This window comes from Podarcis melisellensis (assembly GCF_964234715.1).
Source record: "Podarcis melisellensis genome assembly, chromosome: 5".
Classification (NCBI taxonomy): domain Eukaryota; kingdom Metazoa; phylum Chordata; class Lepidosauria; order Squamata; family Lacertidae; genus Podarcis; species Podarcis melisellensis.
In genome coordinates this window covers 61,272,652-61,291,525 of record NC_138537.1, presented here as the reverse complement: position 1 = coordinate 61,291,525, position 18,874 = coordinate 61,272,652, and the positions used below count along the sequence as shown (strand labels likewise).

Here is an 18,874-nt window from a genome sequence, read left to right as displayed (position 1 = left end):
TGGGACATTCTGGGGGGTAGCTACCATCTGACTACCATAAAAAACACCACACTGCTGAAAAAGTTCACCCTCAACACCCTGATATTCACCACCAATCCTCCCCAAATGGCTTTTTAAAAAGTTTATATCCCACACCTTCTCCCAAAGCTGCCCAGCGTGACGAACAGCAAGTGATAAAACAATAACAAACACCTTTAAAACATTTTAAAAACAGTTCCAGTACAGATACAGACTGGGAAAGATCTCAACATAAAAAGGCTTGTTGGAAGAAAAAGGTCTTCGGTGGGTGCCTAATTTTCAATGCAATGACCAAGGGCTACAAGAAGTAGAAATAAAAAATGGAATATTTTAATGGCTGCACCCATTTCATTTCATTTCCATGTCGGATAGGAGGCAGAGAAATGGGGACATCTCATCTCAGTGACTTCTGACACATGTTTAGACGGCAAACAATTTATATTTTTATTTAATGGGACTTGATACAGTACATATTTAGTTTTTGCTCTTCTGCACTGATTTCTCCTCAGGAGAAGTATGACCCCTCAGACTGGGTACTGAAGCCTCACTGTTAAGACCTGAGAATTGCTGCTGACACATAACTCTCAAGGTGATTAAGAATGCAATGAAAGGCAGGAAAATGTGAATATCTGCTCTTCCTTTTCATTTAGAGGCAACTTCAATGGACATTCATAGAATACACTGGAGCTTAAAAAGCTCACTTTTCTTCTTTTTTTTACATAAGTATGCTTTTGAAGAGGGAGGCTGAAACCTTTTTGAGCAATATGTATGTGTGTGTGTGTGTGTGTGTGTGTGTGCGCGCGCGCAACACCCTGAATACCAGCAATAATACAAAAATGTTTCTCCTTTGGAATAACTGAACAATGTTCTAATTTAAATGTTGAATAACATTCTAAATGAATCTTTCAAAAGAATATGAAGTAGTAAGTCAGTCTACTAAAATTTTCTACACAGGTATATTATTATGAGCATTTTTTAAAATAAATAAATAAATAAAACCTATTCCAGATAATATTCTGCATGTCACTCACTGTGTGCTAATTTCACTCATGACTTGACTGTTAAAATTAAGGTAGCTTTCAAAATTGATGGGCTGGAAAGTCATTGAAATACAGACAGTTGCTACGTGATTCCCGTGTTATTGCCTAAATCTAAGTACTATTGTTTATGTGCCTCAGCCGTGAACCGTAATAAACAATCTATTCCATATTTGAAATATTGTGGGAGATAATTTGCCAAGGCTTTCCTGATTTAGAATTCAATGGTCACACCAGTTGGTTACAGGTTATTTTTTTCAAAGGTGAAACACATTCATTCTGTGTATAATCTCTCTCTCTCTAGCTCACACACACCACTGTTTTTGCCAGTTTCATCCACAGCTAAGGCCAGAGTTATATTTAAAAAATCTGCAGGAGGCAATTTTAGCACTTTACACGTTTTCCAGCCTAGCATCATAAGCAATAGCCCAATAGTGTGGCACTTAGGTACCTAGTCCAGGGGTTGTCAACCTGGTCCCTACCACCCACTAGCGGGCGTTTCAGGATTCTAGGTGGGCAGTAGGGGGTTCTACGGCACAAGCTGAATCCTCCTTCCATCGAGCACTTATGGGCAGTAAGGAAATTTTACCATCAAGAAAGATGCATTAGTGGGTGGTAGGTATAAAAAGGTTGACTACCCCGACCTAGTTAAACAGAATCCATGCAGGTTCATTCTCAAACAGGTCTACAGCAAACTTTAGTGCTCAACAGAAGCAAATGCAGATTAGGGTTTTCCTTGGATTGCAATATGTTCTGATATATCGCTAAAGAGTGGGACAAGGGGGAAACTGCTCAGACGGATGCCTAGAAAGCACATGTCCAAGTGCAAAACCACTAAGCCCCTTGCTTTCTAGGCACAGCACAAATGGAAGTGTGGAGGAGCCCAAACTCTGAGAAGATCTCTCTCTCTCTCTCTCTCTCTCTAAACAAACAAGGCAGAAGCCCTCTTTCCCAGGTGATATCAACTCCAGGACCTACTGTAATTCAACTGATCAGGACAAAAATCTCCAATTGCCACAGCAATGATTCTGTACTGCTAACAAACAGATTCCCAACCCACACACATTTCAGACATGGGTTTGAACACAAATATGATGGGGAGGAGATAATCTCCCCCATTAATTTAATGCCAATATATTAGGAGAAAAGGGCCTCTGTTCAGTACTTAAAAGTACTGCTCCCATATTGTGGCATTCCCTCTAAAAAGAAGTCAAGCTTGCTTCCTCCTTGTCTTCTTTCTGCCAGCAGTCTGAGACCTTCCTATTTAGAAAGGCCATTGAGAAATAAGTGCAGACCATGTTACTACAGGACAATCTGAATATTTTTTAAAAAAAAAAAATTATTGCATTTGTTTTTAACCATTGTTGTTTTTAACCATTTTGCTTTTGTCATTTTGTATTTTATGATGATGGTTTTTAAAGAAGCCTTGTAGCCCAACTTAGGAGAAAGGCAAGATACAAATACATTAAATAAATTATAATAAATAATAAAACCATGAGGTGAAAAAACTTTCTTCTAGTGTGGTGCTATCACTTCTTGTAAAGTTTTGTGAAACACACATTTCACCTATATCAATGTCTGCTTGATTTCCAGGTAACTTGAAAAAGATACTGCTTTATTTCATATTAGCTTCAGCATTTAATTTCTGTTGAGGGTCACTTAGAGAATAACTGCTGAAATAAAGGGAAACTGTCATCATTATTTGCTAAATTCTCTCATTCCCTCCCTTAGCCATACACTATAATCTCTCTATAATTTTTGGAGATTGCATCTGAGTAAACAATGTTTTCCAGGGTTACCTTATTCCTTTACTAACTCACCCTGGGTGCTTCTTAAGTGAATTTGAAGTGAGAAACACTTTTGAGCCCTAGTTCTTACAGTCTAGTGAAAATCGGGGGATTTGATGGCTTTCCTTATCTGTTATGAGAGGGCATTTTCTTAGGTCATAGAGCAAAATAATATGATGAAGCTAATTCAAAATACATGGTTTTCACTCTGATATAGAAAGCTACAAGACTCACCAACAGGTTAGACAGCAGTGGCAATGACCAATAAGATAAGCCAGGACATAAGCTTACTAAAGAATAGCAATGATATTAGTTGACTCCATCAAAAAATGTAATTACTGCATGGAATGACTTTCAGTTCACAAAGGAGGAAGAAAAGATTCTATCCTGTAGCTATTAGAGAAATGCAGAACGAGAAGACTGAAGCCAAAGTAGTATGTAAATGGCCTCCCCCCCATACAATTTTTTGTTCCAAGAATATGGACTCTAAATTTTCACTATAACAAAAACCATGGGGTACAGCACAATGTGTTGATCTGAAAAAACTACCATAAATATTTGTTTACTGTAGACCATAGGTGCAAAGAAACAAAGGCAATTCATATTATCTAGCCTGAGCCACAGTAGAACGGTCACAAAGAAATTAATATTTGTGCTATGGCTTTACCCTTACAATTTATGCTTAATTTTTGACAGGCTTCATCTGGGACTCATATGGATACCAATATATATTGCCCCTTGGGGGAAAAACAGCAGCTGCAACTATTGAATTTACCTGGAGAAATGGTACAAAGATAAAGGGTTAACCCTACCTTCCTCAGACCAACCCCACGATACATTTACAGTAAGGTTTTCAAATGTGACAGGAGATCCTAATCTATTTGAACCCTAAAATACGGGTGTTGCCTAAGAATTATCTCATATGGCCTAAAATATCAGGGTGCAGAGGACGATGCATCCTAAGCTCCCTGACACCTTCCCTACTGCAAGTTAGGATCAGGTCCCTGTTGTTTGTATGCCATTTTACTTAAATGAATGTGATTAAATTGAGGTCCATACTACCCCTGACTTTAGTCACATAATTCCACCCTAAAGTGAAGACTTGTTTTGAGATACTGTGTGGCGGTCTGTCTAGACTCGATACCCTAGCATAGGGCTATAGGAGATTTAATCTAGACCTGGATTCCTATGCCTGCAATTTGCCCAGAAAAGAGTTCTATTGAAATTCACTTAAAGGCAGAGCTATAGAACTACTGCCATGTGTAGTCTGGACCTAAATCTTTTGAGGAGTCATGCAAGTCAGAGAAGCCTTCAGAAAGTAACTACTACTGCTAACGCTAATATTCCTCTCCTTCATCATCTCCTCCAGAAAATAAAAATTAAAAACCTATATTGCAAAGGAATAAAAAACATTTATAGACAGTGTAAATCTGACGCTGATCTTATGAATTAAAGCCTGTCATTTGTGCTGTTCATTGTACATTCATTTAAATAAGTATTTTATACAGTGTGCTTTCAGCTAAACCGCTTTTTCCCTTATGAAGCAAGTGACAAACAAGGAAAGAGTATGAACATTAGGCAAAGGCAACACTGTAAAAAATCTGCAAAGGAAAAATAATTAAAAACATTTATTGTCTCCACATCTGGTGCACAGAAATATGTTTAACAACATAGACTGAACATTTAACTTAATGCTTCAATGTGCAAGAAAGCATGATAAATATATTCCACAGCATCATTCAAATTTCATCTTAATTGCCACTGGAGTTGTACGTTTCTGCTGTCAGTGGGTGTCTGTGGTTCCTCATTATGTGTCCTGGCCTGTCCCATTGGTTTTTTTGGCAAAAGAGATTTTGCCTCCATGGGTGGGTCTTGAATTCTCATCTATGGATAAGCTAGGGGTACTCTCTTGCAGACATCCTGCCCAGGAAGCTCTGTTGTGTGGGCCACTTCCCCTCCTCTTTGGGTGTTGTTGGGCACATAAGGGGACCTAAATCTGTGCCCCTTAGGAGATTGGCATAGCAAGGACACTGATGGCTGAGCCACTGGGGCTGATGAAAATGGGAGGTGATGCTGGACTATGCCAAAGGTCCATCTAGTCCAACATTCTGTTCTAACAGTGACAGCCAGATGTTTATGGGAAATCTACAAGCACATTTTTCTCCACTGGTATTCTCCTGCAACTGGCATTCTGAGACTTGCAGTCTCCAGTACTGGAGAAAGATCATAGACATCATGGCAAGCAGCTGTTGATAGTGTTATCCTCCTTTAATTTATCTAATCGCCCTTTAAGATGTTTTCTCTCCTTCCTTCCTGGACTGACCGACCATTGGATAAGGCAGCTATTCCACCAACATAGCAGACCATAGCAAATCCCAGCATAATTTGAGTGTAGGACTGATCTGTCTGTTCCTCAACATTTTCTATCTGAGTTTAAGTTTGGTTAATTAGAAAGTAAAATGGTGAAGGTGATTAATTTGGAGAAAAGGCAATAGTCTCCTCAGGACCATCTTTGCAGCAGCTCTGTCGGCAACCTGCGAAGGAGCCTGAAGTATTATAGTCAGCGTGTCAATGTAATCAATATAAATAATATAAAAGATTGACTAAAAATTAAGTAACCCTTTGGCTTTGTCCTTGGATACCAAGTGTGAAAATTAATGGAACAGCCATAAAGCCAAGAAGAAAATAAAATTTCTTACTTCAGATTTCTAGAAATGAGAATAGCTGCTGGCTGCTCAGCGAGGCTGAATTAGCAAAGCTTGCTTACAGCACATAGGGAAAATTGCCTGGGATCAGTTATGCTTCAGGCAGACCTTGCCAAAACCTTCTGTTCATGTTTTAATGAAGATAAACAGGTACAAATCCAGACTTCATGTCAAATGAACTTCACTGGGTGGCATCAATTTTATATTTAATTCATAAGAAAAACTTGCTTTTAATAAGTTATTTTGCACAACAAAGTATTGGTTCTGGTAACAAGCTGCAATGCCAAGGTGTTTCAGACTCTGATATTCACATATCTGACTTGTTATACAGATGAACTGCTGTAACCACAGGAAATTGGCTGAGGGGAAAGATCAACAGTCCTCTGACAGAGAAATTTGAAAGAAAAGGATGGTACAAAACTATTCAGAGTATTCTGGACAAAGTATTCTGGAGTACATTTTATAAATACTTGCATGTAAGCTGCACATACAAATGCTTTGCAAGTCAGATAACCATGTGGCACATAGCGAAATAACATTTCTTCCTATACAAAACCTAGAGAATAGCTTCTAAGTTTTTTCAGGGTCAGTTTTGTTCTCATGATGAGATCTTCAGAAAGCGACATACACACTGTGGTTTCGAGATTGCTCTAATATGAGAGACAGGACTTGACACATGTTTTTTTATCTCCTTCCCATCCGTTCCGTTTCTATTATTTCAAATATTTGTTTTAAGATCTTTGCCTCTCTTAAAGCTCCCCATTATTAAAATTCATCCTTCCCTACACAGGTACGGCTTATATTGCACGGCTTGTGAAGGTGAGTGGCAGATAGATTGACATTTATTCCCTGTTGTCACACTACAATCTAATGAAAAAAGATTATTTATTTGAAGATAAAATGCAATGAGAAATACCTTTCCTATGATACATTCAAACGTATAAGAGTTACAAAGGCAGATAAGGGCACTGGTAGTTTTACAAGGAACATTTATTTATATACAAAAGAGATCTGCAATCTAATTTTGTTTTTGTTTTTTTAAAGTTGCACATTGTTTAACCTTAAGCCTCAGTATGGTTTCTGACATATTTGCTTTCTTTCAGCTATCATCCAGTTCTGCACACCAATCACTTGGCATTTATCCTTCAGAATACACTTTCTCTGAGAACACTGGTTTCAATTCATGACGCTGAAAGAAGAGTACCACTCACCGCACATCAGCTGATTTTCTTTCAGGTTCTGAAATGATGTTCCTTGTAAACTCCTGGGGAAAGCACAAACTGTTTCTTCTGAGATCCGAACTGAGGCATTTCTAGCCCAGTGTAAAACCCATTTGAGATTACAGTCACAGGTGAGAGAATCAGTGTAGAAATGTCTGAAATGAAACCCAAAACCAATCAATACTATCCCTTACAACATGATTTTTATACAGTGATTGTCACAGAAAACTAATCATTGAAACACTGACAACATTTCACAAATCTCAGTTAAGTAGCTCTTAGAAGAAAGCTAGACAGATAATCCGAGTGGCGTCCGGCACTAATGACACATCAGTAGCAAGGACAAGTTGTGCATCCTCTATCTGCACATAATCATCCACATCCATTCATCTCTCCTCCATGAGGCTGAACATGTTGTTGCATGCCACCCCAGTCTCCAAGCAGTGTAAGATTCCTGGGCTTCCAGACACCTCCCCAGGGTTTGGTCTTCTTGGAATGAGGCACAGCAGAGACTATGTTGCATTTATGATCTATGATTTATTCACACATATATACAAAAGAAGTTTAAAGACTCTCTCAAGGCAACCTGAGCCTGCAATGGAGGGGCTCACAGCATTAGCACCCAGAAGGTCTTGCTTTTTCCATAGCCAGTGCTTTTCTTCTAGGAAAAAGGTGCCAGTGCTGTGTACCTTTCAGTGCCCCCAGAAAAAGAGCACTGGCCACAGACTTGGATTGAAGCAGAAATTAAGAATGGCTCTCATTCTCAGGCTTCTGTCTGCAGCCTCCTTCCAGTTCAGCTCCCACACACAGCTCTACTCTGGCTATTGTCCTTCTCACTACCATCCAGGTGTCCTTCTCACCACCATCCATTTGTCTTATGGCACAGAGCAGCTTCCTTTCTTATACTAATGACATTTAAAGGTAAAGGGACCCATGACCATTAGGTCCAGTCGTGGCCGACTCTGGGGTTGCGGCGCTCAGCTTACTTTATTGGCCAAGGGAGCCGGCATACAGCTTCCGGGTCATGTGGCCAGCATGAGTAAGCTGCTTCTGGCAAACCAGAGCAGCACACAGAAACACCATTTACCTTCCCACCGGAGCGGTACCTATTTATCTACTTGCACTTTGACATGCTTTCGAACTGCTAGGTTGGCAGGAGCAGGGACCGAGCTGTGGTTTAACCCACAGTGCCACCCGCATCCCAGTGGCATGTACTTAGAGCCAATTAATTCACCAAGAAACCTGCCTAGCTCCTTCAACAATGGAAGCCCCCAATCTCACAAAACTGTTTCTCTGTAGGCACAGAACACGCATTTCCCCCCAGCTAAGCATGGTTCCAACTTAGGACATTTCTGATAGCTGCAAATAGAGGAAGGGCAATTCACTTGCACGTCCTGGGTTAAATCAAGGTTTACATGTGCTTGAAGCACCCCCCCCTAAAAGCAATGGAACTTTTAAGTCATGGCTACTGTAAGTCCCATTTATTGAAATGGTTCTATTTTAATAAAGATTAAGTTTAGAGCCAACCCTTGCATTTCTTTTCATTTATTGCTTACAATCTTCCTGAGCAAAGCCCAAAGTAGCTAACTGCAAACAGAAAGCAATACAGTGGTACCTCTGGTTACATACTTAATTCGTTCTGGAGGTCCATTCTTAACCTGAAACTGTTCTTAACCCGAAGCACCACTTTAGCTAATGGGGCCTTCCCACTGCTGCTGCGCCACTGCTGCACAATTTCTGTTCTCATCCTGAAGCAAAGTTCTTAACCTGAGGTACTATTTCTGGGTTAGCGGAGTCTGTAACCTGAAGCGTCTGTAACCTGAAGCGTAGGTAACCCAAGGTACCACTGTACAGGCAATGCAATCCTCCAGACCCTATGATCATCAGCTGAAGCTCTTCTTCGTATGCCTCCTCTGTGAGAGGACTTGAGGGCAGCAACACAAGAACGGGCCTTTTCTGCAGTGGCTCCCCGCTTGCAGAATACTCTCCCCTAAGAAGGCTCACCTGGTACCTTCATTACGTATTTTGAGGTGCCTGGCACAAACATTCCTTTTCTCTAATGTTTTTGGCTAATTAATTGGCTAATCTATGGCCTTTTAAACTAGGGTGAGGGATTGTTTTTGTTTGTTATTACGATATGCATTTTTGTGTCATTTTGGATGAAGGGTGGCATAGAAATCTGATAAATAGCAATAATAATAAAACAACCAAACATACCATAGATCAAAATATAAAACAAGTTTAACCCACGTGTCAAAGCAATGATAGAATCTGTAGAATCCATTATAATTAATTTAATAACAGGGTTCCTCCTCCTGGCCTTGATGTCTCAACTGCAGGTTCCCATACTTCACTCATATAATGATGGGAACTTCTTGTCGGTGGGATGATCCCATGCCACTGGGGAGCGTGCCAGGACATTCTTCAAAACATGCTTGAACTAATTTGTGCTTACCATTAATGTCCTAAACCATTCAGTATCTTCTCCTGTATAGCTCTATGCCTCTGCAAGCCTATGTAAACAGCGCTGCTATTTGCCCACGAGTCTGATTATGCCACCACGACACTACGTAAACAATGCAGCTCTTTAATCAGATGTTTTGTTTGTCTTCTTGGACAGCAGGATAATGATATGGGTGTTTTAGTTGAGCTTTGTGCTCTGCATGGATGCACCATTCTACCTTTCCCTTTATTAATGGGATATGTATACATGCCAAGGAGGAGTTTGCCTCCCACGTCCAGTAGCTTGATGAATTTAAATGACATCCTCCTTCCACTTATGGATGTTTGGGAACAATGAAAGCTCTCGTCTTAGTGTCCAGTTCAACATTTGCTCTTAAGCTTGCAGCGCTATATGAGGTATTTGAGACGTGGGTTATTTAAGAGTACAGAATTAAAATAATAATAATAACAACTCTCACTATGTGAAAGCACATAGCCAGGTTATCTACTGTATGTGACTTAGGATTTAAACATTTTAACTGGAGAAGTGGGGAATCCAGTTTTTCAGAATTATTGAGGTAGAATTAATTTTGGCTCTCAACCTGGGAATTTTAATTTGGCATTTCAGGTGACAGAGAGAGAGAAAATACATTGAGTGTAGTCACTGTGCATCTGCTGCTCAGGAAATCACCCAGGTAAGAGTTGGCAGTCTACCACATGTGAGAGGTGTGGCTGCAATCCAATGGATGTGATTGGAGTGAACCTCCATGGAATGCCCTTTCTGGAATGGTGATATTTATTTTCCCGGGCTTGTATATATACCATGGGGAAGGGTCATAGCTCAGCAGAGAATCTTTGTAGGCAGAGCATCTGCTTTGCATGCAGAAGGTCCCAAGTTCAATCCCTGGCATCTCCAGGTAGGGTTGGCAGACTCCTTGTCAGAAACCCTTGAGAGCTGCTGCCAGTCAGTGTAGATCAGGCATCCCCAAACTCGGCCCTCCAGCTGTTTTGGGCCTACAACTCCCATCACCCCTAGCTAACAGGACCAGTGGTCAGGGATGATGGGAATTGTAGTCCCAAAACATCTGGAGGGCCGAGTTTGCCTATGCCTGGTGTAGATAATACTGAGCTAGACTAACATTTGGTTGGACTCAGTGTAAGGCTGTTAGGTTTTATTCTCTCTCTCCTGTTTAGTTTTAAGCTGTTAGGTTAGTTCATTTGTATTGTTTTCAGTAATATTAAATGGATTGATTTTTCTCTAATGACGTATCTACTTTTTTGACACCATGATTATCTGCAAAAAGTGCCTGGTACTTTTTTATTTTTTATTTTTTATTTTTTTTTAGTTCTACTGTTGCCCATTTGACATGCTCAGAACCACTCTGGGCACAATTTTGTGGAAAAGTGGCATACAAACAAAGAGGCCCAGCCTATGATGTTTTGATGCCTGAGGCAAATTGCAAGATGGCGTCCTCCCCACCCCATAATTCCATCTCCCAAAACCAACCAGATGGAGGCTGAACCTTGCTTCAACAGTAGTGATGGAACAGAGCATCCTCCACTGAGGGCAGCATGCTAGCTAAGCAGGGATCATGGTAGGCACAACACCTTGCTACAACACCTTTACTACCTTATAGCCACTCTATCAGCTGCCTGAGGCATCTGCCTTACTCTGCCTAGCGAAAGCCATAGATGGATATCTGCACTATGCCTTCCAAAGCATTTGACTTTGATGGGCCTGCACTGTAGACTTTCAGTGCCATAATTCCAGCAGACAATGTCAAATTCTATTTCTAATTTAGCGAAATCAATAACAGCATATAGGCTCTGTACTATTTAACTGCCACGTGGAAGTCTTTAAGCAGAGGTTGGATGGCCGTCTGTCATGTATGATCTAGTTGAGATTCCTCCATTAAAGGGGGTTGGACTAGATGATGCTTGGAATCCCTTCTAACTCTACAATTCTATGAGTCTATGCAAGTAATTATAGAAGCACTATTTACCCTCTACACTCGTTCATTTTTCATTGTTATTTTTATTGTTTAATAAAATCCCCCCATCTGCTAGAAAAGAGGAATGTTTAGATGTTTTAACTCTAATAAGTAGGTTTAATCTAAGTAGTGTTATAATGAACATATAAGATGTTTTATGTAAACACTGTAAGGAATTAATTTGCTTGTTCTCTGCTTCCATCCACCCCTTCGTAAAATGTTAAGGGAAATCAACCATAAAGCTTCAGCATTTTTTAAAAAACAACTTCAAATTAAAAATCACAATGAAACAATTATTACAACCCTACTATTCTGGCTCCAACACAACTGTTTAATATTCCAGTGATCTGAAAATATTCCACGTGACAGAAAAGGATTAGAATGTGTTTTACAAAAGGCATATAAGGAATTTATATTAATTTCACTGAACATACAATGCTGAAAATCTATATAATGATGAAGCTAATCACAGTAATATGTGTAAATGGTGCCAAAATGGGCCTTTACCTAATCAAGGCATACTTACAAGGCTTTCAGAGCTAAAAGCTCAGAGAAGAGTCCATTCATGAGACTTGAAAAAATGTTCCCTGATAAATTCCTAAAAGGGAAAAAAGATTTTTTTTAAAAAGACATATCAAATCACACCACTTTTTTTGTTCTCACAAAAAAGCAGCCAAGGAATATCCAATTAGGCCAAACATATCCTTTGCAGAAGTAGGATCTGATTTTACAATACATTTACTACCATCTCTAGACTTTCTAACCTTGGGACCACCCTGGCTCTTATAAAAAATGGTGCCTGGATGCTGTGATGGTTCAACAAACTGAGAATGAATCCTGGTAAGATGGAGACTCTGTGTGTAAAAGGTTCCCAGGTCCTGGAGTTTGGGGAGTTCACTGGTTCTGGATGGGTTGCACTCCCTCTGAAAGAGCAGCTGAGTAGTTTGGAGGTGCTCCTTGATCCATCTTTGTCACCGGAGGCACAGGTGACACCTGTGGGAATGAATGCTTGTTATCAACTCAGGTTGGTGCACCAACTGCACCCTTTCCTGGACAGGGATAGCTTAGCCACTGTGATTCATGCATTGGCTACCTCATGACAGGACTACTGCACTCTCTGTTGGACTTGCCTTGCCATTGATCTCAATGCAGAATGCTATATCCAGATTGAGCAGAGTACCTGGAGACAAACATATTATACTAGAGCTAAGAAATCTGCTGATCAGCTGCCATGTTCAAGGGCCTGTTAACACTGACAACCTTAAAGGACCTCCTTGAAAGACTTTCTGCCCCTATATATATTTGGGGAGACTCTACTTCATGGCACCACACCCTACAAAATACAGGGTGGTGACCCAAAGACAGACACTTTCTGCTGTTGGTTCTATTCTGTGGAAGGCCATACAAGAAGGAGCAACCACCCATTGGTTCAGACATCTTGTGAAGACTTATATTTTTCCCCAGGCTTTACCTGACCCAAAAGATTGGACTCTGATATCAATGTATGAATTCCCCAAATCACTGTATTACTTTCCTTCATATGTTTTTTATATGTTTTAATGCATATAGGTTTTATATTGTTCATAATGTAGACCACTAAGCAATTTAGAAATGTTTTTAAATAAATAAATAGGGTGTGTTTCAGCAAACATGTTTTGTTTGTAACATGATTGGGTTCCTCCCTGCAAAAAAAATAAAATCAAAAAACATCCCTACTCATTATTTGTTCTGTGCTTGTCTCTGGCAGTGAAGAGAGTGATTAGCTGTTCCAGTAACATTTACACAGTAACCAGAGACTTTGTTACATGATATTGTACAGCTAATCATTGGTGATTATTCAGAGTCAGGATGAACTAGAAATCAGAGGTACTTGAATCAAATAAATGAATAAAATTTAAAGAAGCTTAATTTGCAGCAGAAGGAATATTTATATTTTCAAAAATCCAAGCAGAGATTTCAGTCGATCCATCAAAATGGGTCTAGATATATTATTAAAGGAAAACACCAGTCTTCTACATCACCTGATATTTAGAGCAGAGTATTCCTAAGAGATGTATGAATTACTGAGAGCCCCATTACGCTTTCAAAATTACTCTACGTAACTCATCCTTAGAACAAGCAACATGGCCACTGAGGAGGAAGATGTAAAGAAAATGTGCTGCCTTTAAAATGTGCAATTTACAATCATGTTTCAAATATGAACAGCTCACCACACATAAATATGGCCAAGGGATAAATAAGCAAGACATGAAAAGACAGGCCAGTATATTAGTCAGGCATATTTTTAGCTATCAGCTACCATCATCCACATCTGCCATAAAATATGAACCATTTCTGTAAACTTCCTCAGTTAAAAAAATTAATATATAATGTAAGTATTAAACTCAAACCAGAAGAGGGCAGAGGGGGAGGAAGGGAGAAATCAATCACAAATAATGGTGTGTCATAAATTTGTAAGTCAGATTCTAATAGTGGAAAAAATATGAGACATGAACATCTCCTTTCACAAGGGAAGTCTCCTACAGAGAAAATGAAAAGCACATAGGGTGGTAGAACTCATGGTAAGGGGATTGCTCCAGCAGAAGCAGCATTTCTACTTGCTGGCCAAAACAACCTCTCCTCTCCTGCCCCTGTGTACTCTTATGGAGATTCTCCTTTCCTTCCAAGCAGATTTCAGGAAGACACAGCAGAGGGAGGAGGGTCCTATTGCCATAGCGGGAGTCATTGGGCTGGATTCTGCTAGCACAACATCTTGCATCAATTTGTCCCATAGCATATAACTATATCAAGCATATGAACAGCAGTTATCAGAGGAGATTAAGTGCTGAGCCCCAGCCACCAAAGACGTGAGGTAAAAACTAAGTTTGTTGTTGTTTAGTCATTTAGTCACGTCCAACTCTTCGTGACCCCATGGACCAGAGCACGCCAGGCACTCCTGTCTTCCACTACCTCCCGCAGTTTGGTCAAACTCATGCTGGTAGCTTCGAGAACACTTTCCAACCATCTCATCCTCTGTCGTCCCCTTCTCCTTGTGCACTAAATCTTTCCCAACATCAGGGTCTTTTCCAGGGAGTCTTCTCTTCTCATGAGGTGGCCAAAGTACTGGAGCCTCAGCTCTAAGATCTGTCCTTCCGGTGAGCACTCAGGGCTGATTTCCTTAAGAATGGATAGGTTTCATTTTCTTGTAGTCCATGGGACTCTCAAGAGTCTCCTCCAGCACCATAATTCAAAAGCATTCATTCTTCAGGGATCAGCCTTCTTTATGGTCCAGCTCTCATTTCCATACATCACTACTGGGAAAACTATAACTTTAACTATACGGACCTTTGTTGGCAAGGTTATGTATCTGCTTTTTAAGATGCTGTCTAGGTTTGTCATTGCTTTTCTCCCAAGAAGCAGGAGTCTTTTAATTTCGTGACTGCTGTCACCATCTGCAATGCCGACGAGGGAAGAATGGAGAATGAAACTGATGGAATACGCAGAAATGGATAAATTAACGGGGAAAATTCAGAACCAATGCAGAGATTCACTGAGGACTGGAATAAATTTACAGAGTATATCAAAAATGTATGTGAGGAGCAATTAACGCTTGTTGGCTTTCAAGAAGCTCTGTGAAAATGATTGATAGAAATGTTGCTTAAAAGATATGATGAGATTAAGATTGTTAAAGCGCAATATAAATTTAAGAAATGTGAGTAATTGTGATAATATGGAAAATTGTAAGACAGGCTGAGGGAAGTCTAAAAGATGTATATGTTAGAAGTGGATGTTAAACATGGATGGAATGCATATTGGAAATTTAATAAAAATTAATTATATGTATATAGAATGGCAATGGCGCCCACCTGAGATGTATTGGAACTGAGTTCTGGCTTTAAAAAAAAGCTCTGGTTTCTGCCAATGAGAAACTTCCTATGGGCCTCTAGGAGTTTGTCATTGGCCAACCTTTCTCATGGTGGGAATTATGCTAAGATTATTATTAGTACCTTCATGCATCCGATGACGTGGACTCTAGTATATGAAGGCATGTGCAACAATCAATGTGTTGATCTGCACCAAGACTCTGGTGTTTTTACATCAAGAGACTAGCGCACCTACCCCACTAGAAATTATTTCCCCTTCCTTTGGCCTTTGGAGCTGGGAAAAGGGGAGGCAGTAGAGAGAAGTATTCAATTGGAATGCCTTTAAATCTTTGCAGGCTGAACCAGGAAATGCTCTACTGCTTTCAATAAACAAAACAAACATAATTATCACAGGATGGTATTTATATATGCTAAAATTATTATTGCATGTCAAGGACCCCCAAGACACCCCCGAATAAAAACACGGTTCACACATCATTTTTGTTTTCGTTTTTGACATGATTTTGGCCACAACTTTATTGAATTACAGTATGTGAGTGGTTGCTTAGGCATTTGTTAGCGACTGTCTGTTCCCACTTGGAGGTAGGAACAGAACTGACATCTGCATCCCTGTGGAAGTCAGTTTTGGGGAGAGAATAAAGCTGGGCACTAGGCTCTCACCTCTCCCGAAATGCTCCCAGGGGCTCTTGCATGGCCCTAGCCCTTTGCCAGGGATTCAGACAAAAGCATGGCGAGCCCTTGGATTCCTTTAACAGAATAAACTTGCAACAGCAGCATTGGAGGGGCAGGCACAGCCAACCACATCCCCTCCACCAACCAAAAATTAACCAATGCCTAACCGCAATCTTACAAGTTGTGACGATTTGCTACGCAGTAGGCAAAACCCAGGGACGCAGGTGGCGCTGTGGGTTAAAGCCTCAGTGCCTAGGACTTGCCGATCGAAAGGTCGGCGGTTCGAATCCCTGCGGCGGGGTGCGCTCCCGCTGCTCGGTCCCAGCGCCTGCCAACCTAGCAGTTCGAAAGCACCTCCGGGTGCAAGTAGATAAATAGGGACCGCTTACCAGCGGGAAGGTAAACGGCGTTTCCGTGTGCAGCTCTGGCTCGCCAGAGCAGCGATGTCACACTGGCCATGTGACCCGGAAGTGTCTCCGGACAGCGCTGGCCCCTGGCCTCTTAAGTGAGATGGGCGCACAACCCCAGAGTCTGTCAAGACTGGCCCGTACGGGCAGGGGTACCTTTACCTTTACCTTTTAGGCAAAACCCAAATGGCACCAGCCAATCAGCCAAATGGTACAATTCCTACCAGGCCCCTGCCCCAAAGCAGATGACCCCATGACAGGCATAGCAAGGTCAGCGCGAACAAACCCTAAATAAAGGGAGGGTAGGCGGGTAATCCAATGTGCGCAGTAAAAAGAGAAAGCTCAACGTTGCGCACAGGGAACACATATAGCAACCCCATCAATCAAATAAAATTGCAACAATAAATTTCCCCCAGCAACAATTGAAGGTGTCCAATCAAATTTGTGGCCATCCAAACTAACCCACCTAGCAACAGGGGATGTCATGGTTGCTCCCACCGCAACATGTGCTCTCCATGAAGGATAACCCACTTTCTCATTGTTCCTGTACAAAAAATGTTGTTTTCTCCTACTACCTTCACTCTAATATGCTTCCCAATCTAATCTCTAAAGCTCAATTGTTTCTCTCTGCCTACGACACCACTCCTTTACCCGCACCCCATGGTTTTTCACTCTGGCCCCGGCCTATCCCATACTTCCTGCTTCTTCCCTATTGGTTCTCATTAGCAAGTGACCTCATTTCCTCCTTTTGCACCTTATCAACCACTTAGCATAAACCTCTTACCTTTAGCCACAAATTCTTATCTCTATGTTAATATTTCCTTTCAACCATATATGGTAATACCATATTTGCAAATTAAGGAAATAGGTATCATAATTTGTGCTTTAAGGACTTTTATTTATTTATTTATTTATTTGTAAATGTAAAAAAAGAAAAAAAGAATTTTACACTAATAAAAAAGAAACAGAAGAAAAGAAGTACCGAGACTGCATGTGTACATAGCAAACAATTAATCAACTTAAATGAGTGCCAAACAACACACTGACTACTTCATTAAAATTGATCAGTCTGCGATAGTGCCTCTGAAGGTAACCCAGTGAGAAGATTATTAGTTTTTCTGAACGGCTCATTTGTCTCCAAATTATCAATTAATCTGGCAATCCCTTTATAATTCTACTACCATTTTGATCTTTCAAATGCTTTTCAGGACAATAAAGGCTAGAAATTAAAATACTATCAGCAGATGAATATTAACAACTGTATAGTACAGTTATGAGATTGTTCAAGGTATGTGAGATACACCACCAAGTATTAGACTTGAATGCAGAAAAAAGACTGAAAGTAATTCTGTTGAAGGAACACATGCCATACCCCTGAAGATTCTGCTTAAATCTATTTGGATAGATTCAAAACTGTGCATGATGCAAAACTGTTGTGTGTGGATCAATTTGGTGATTAATGTAATATGGTGGAATATAGACCTTCCTGACATATCCTAGAGTTAATATAATCAGATCACAGATGGTATTGACCTGATTGCACATAATCTTGGTTTTTGCTTTATGCAAGCTATACACAAACACCTAAACTTCTATTCCTGTTTTTAAATATTCTGTTACCTTTTATACAAAACACATTGCACATGCATTTCCTATGTAATAGTTAGGAGATAGTAATACATACACACCAGAAGGCAAGCTTTTACATACTTGTTCAAATCAAAAAGAGTATGTCCTCCCCCCACACACACACCTTATGTTGCTTACATACAACTAAGAGCTTTGCAAGTTCTAGTTTTACTTTTTGCTTAACAGTTTTCAACATCTACTTCAAACATAGCATACTCAAACCGTACAAACATTAATTTTTTTCGAATGGTTTATGCTGCCTTTGGGTTTTGTAGGTGGCGGCTGCTCTCGCTGGCCCTAGCATCATTTGCCCCACTGTCATTTAATCTGATTGGCTGCAGCAACACATATGATTTAGTGTCATCATTCAGACATAACATCATGGCAAAACCTTGGTCAAGGAGTCATCCCAGACAATCGCTTTAATTTAGTGTTGTGCCGAAATGTTCCAGCTGGAACTCTTTCATCATATTCATTGGAGGCTGGGTGTGTGTTTGTCTGTGTGAGTAAGAGAGGGGGAAACAAATCTGAAGGGAAAAGTTCAGTCTTTGATGGATGGGCTAGAGCAGGCATGGCCAAACTCGGCTCTCCAGATGTTTTGGGACTACAATTCCCATCATCCCTGACCACTGGTCTTGTTAGCTAGGGATGATGGGAGTTGTAGTCCCAAAACATCTGGAGGGCCGAGTTTGGCCATGCTTGGGCTAGACATAACCTTCAGGGCAGGGGACTTAACATTAACATCTGGACGCACTGAAGGCGTCCCCCCTTTAACTGCAAAGACATATGCATACACACACACATACTGAACCCCACTTGTCATTGTGGTAAGTGGCAGCAGCATTCCTAATCTGGTCCAGAGCCATTGATCCTCCTTTATGGAAGGCTGCTATATCACAGTGTAACACCCTTGCAGCTACACTGTTCAGGTAAAAATGGCTGTCACCCATCATGGATAGGCACTGTCTTTTATTTAAATCCCACAATGCTCTGGGAGGGATGCTACACTGTGATATAGCATCCATCCAGAAACGTCTGAGGGGGTGTGGGTAGAAATGACCCCCAGATGGGCTAGGAACTCTGCCACCACACACCACAGCAGG

General features: G+C 40.6%; 1 protein-coding gene across 1 annotated transcript in view; it reads right to left on the bottom strand.

The window, feature by feature from the left end:
* ADGRA1 (adhesion G protein-coupled receptor A1) overlaps positions 1-18,874 on the bottom strand; it is a 302,973-nt gene that overhangs the window by 185,989 nt on the left and 98,110 nt on the right. Inside the window, exons 5-6 of the mRNA XM_081912622.1 lie at positions 11,727-11,798; positions 6,759-6,922 (exon numbers count right to left, since the gene is read on the bottom strand). Of these exons, the coding sequence (XP_081768748.1) occupies positions 6,759-6,922; positions 11,727-11,798 (236 nt within the window). The remainder of the gene's footprint in view (positions 1-6,758; positions 6,923-11,726; positions 11,799-18,874) is intronic.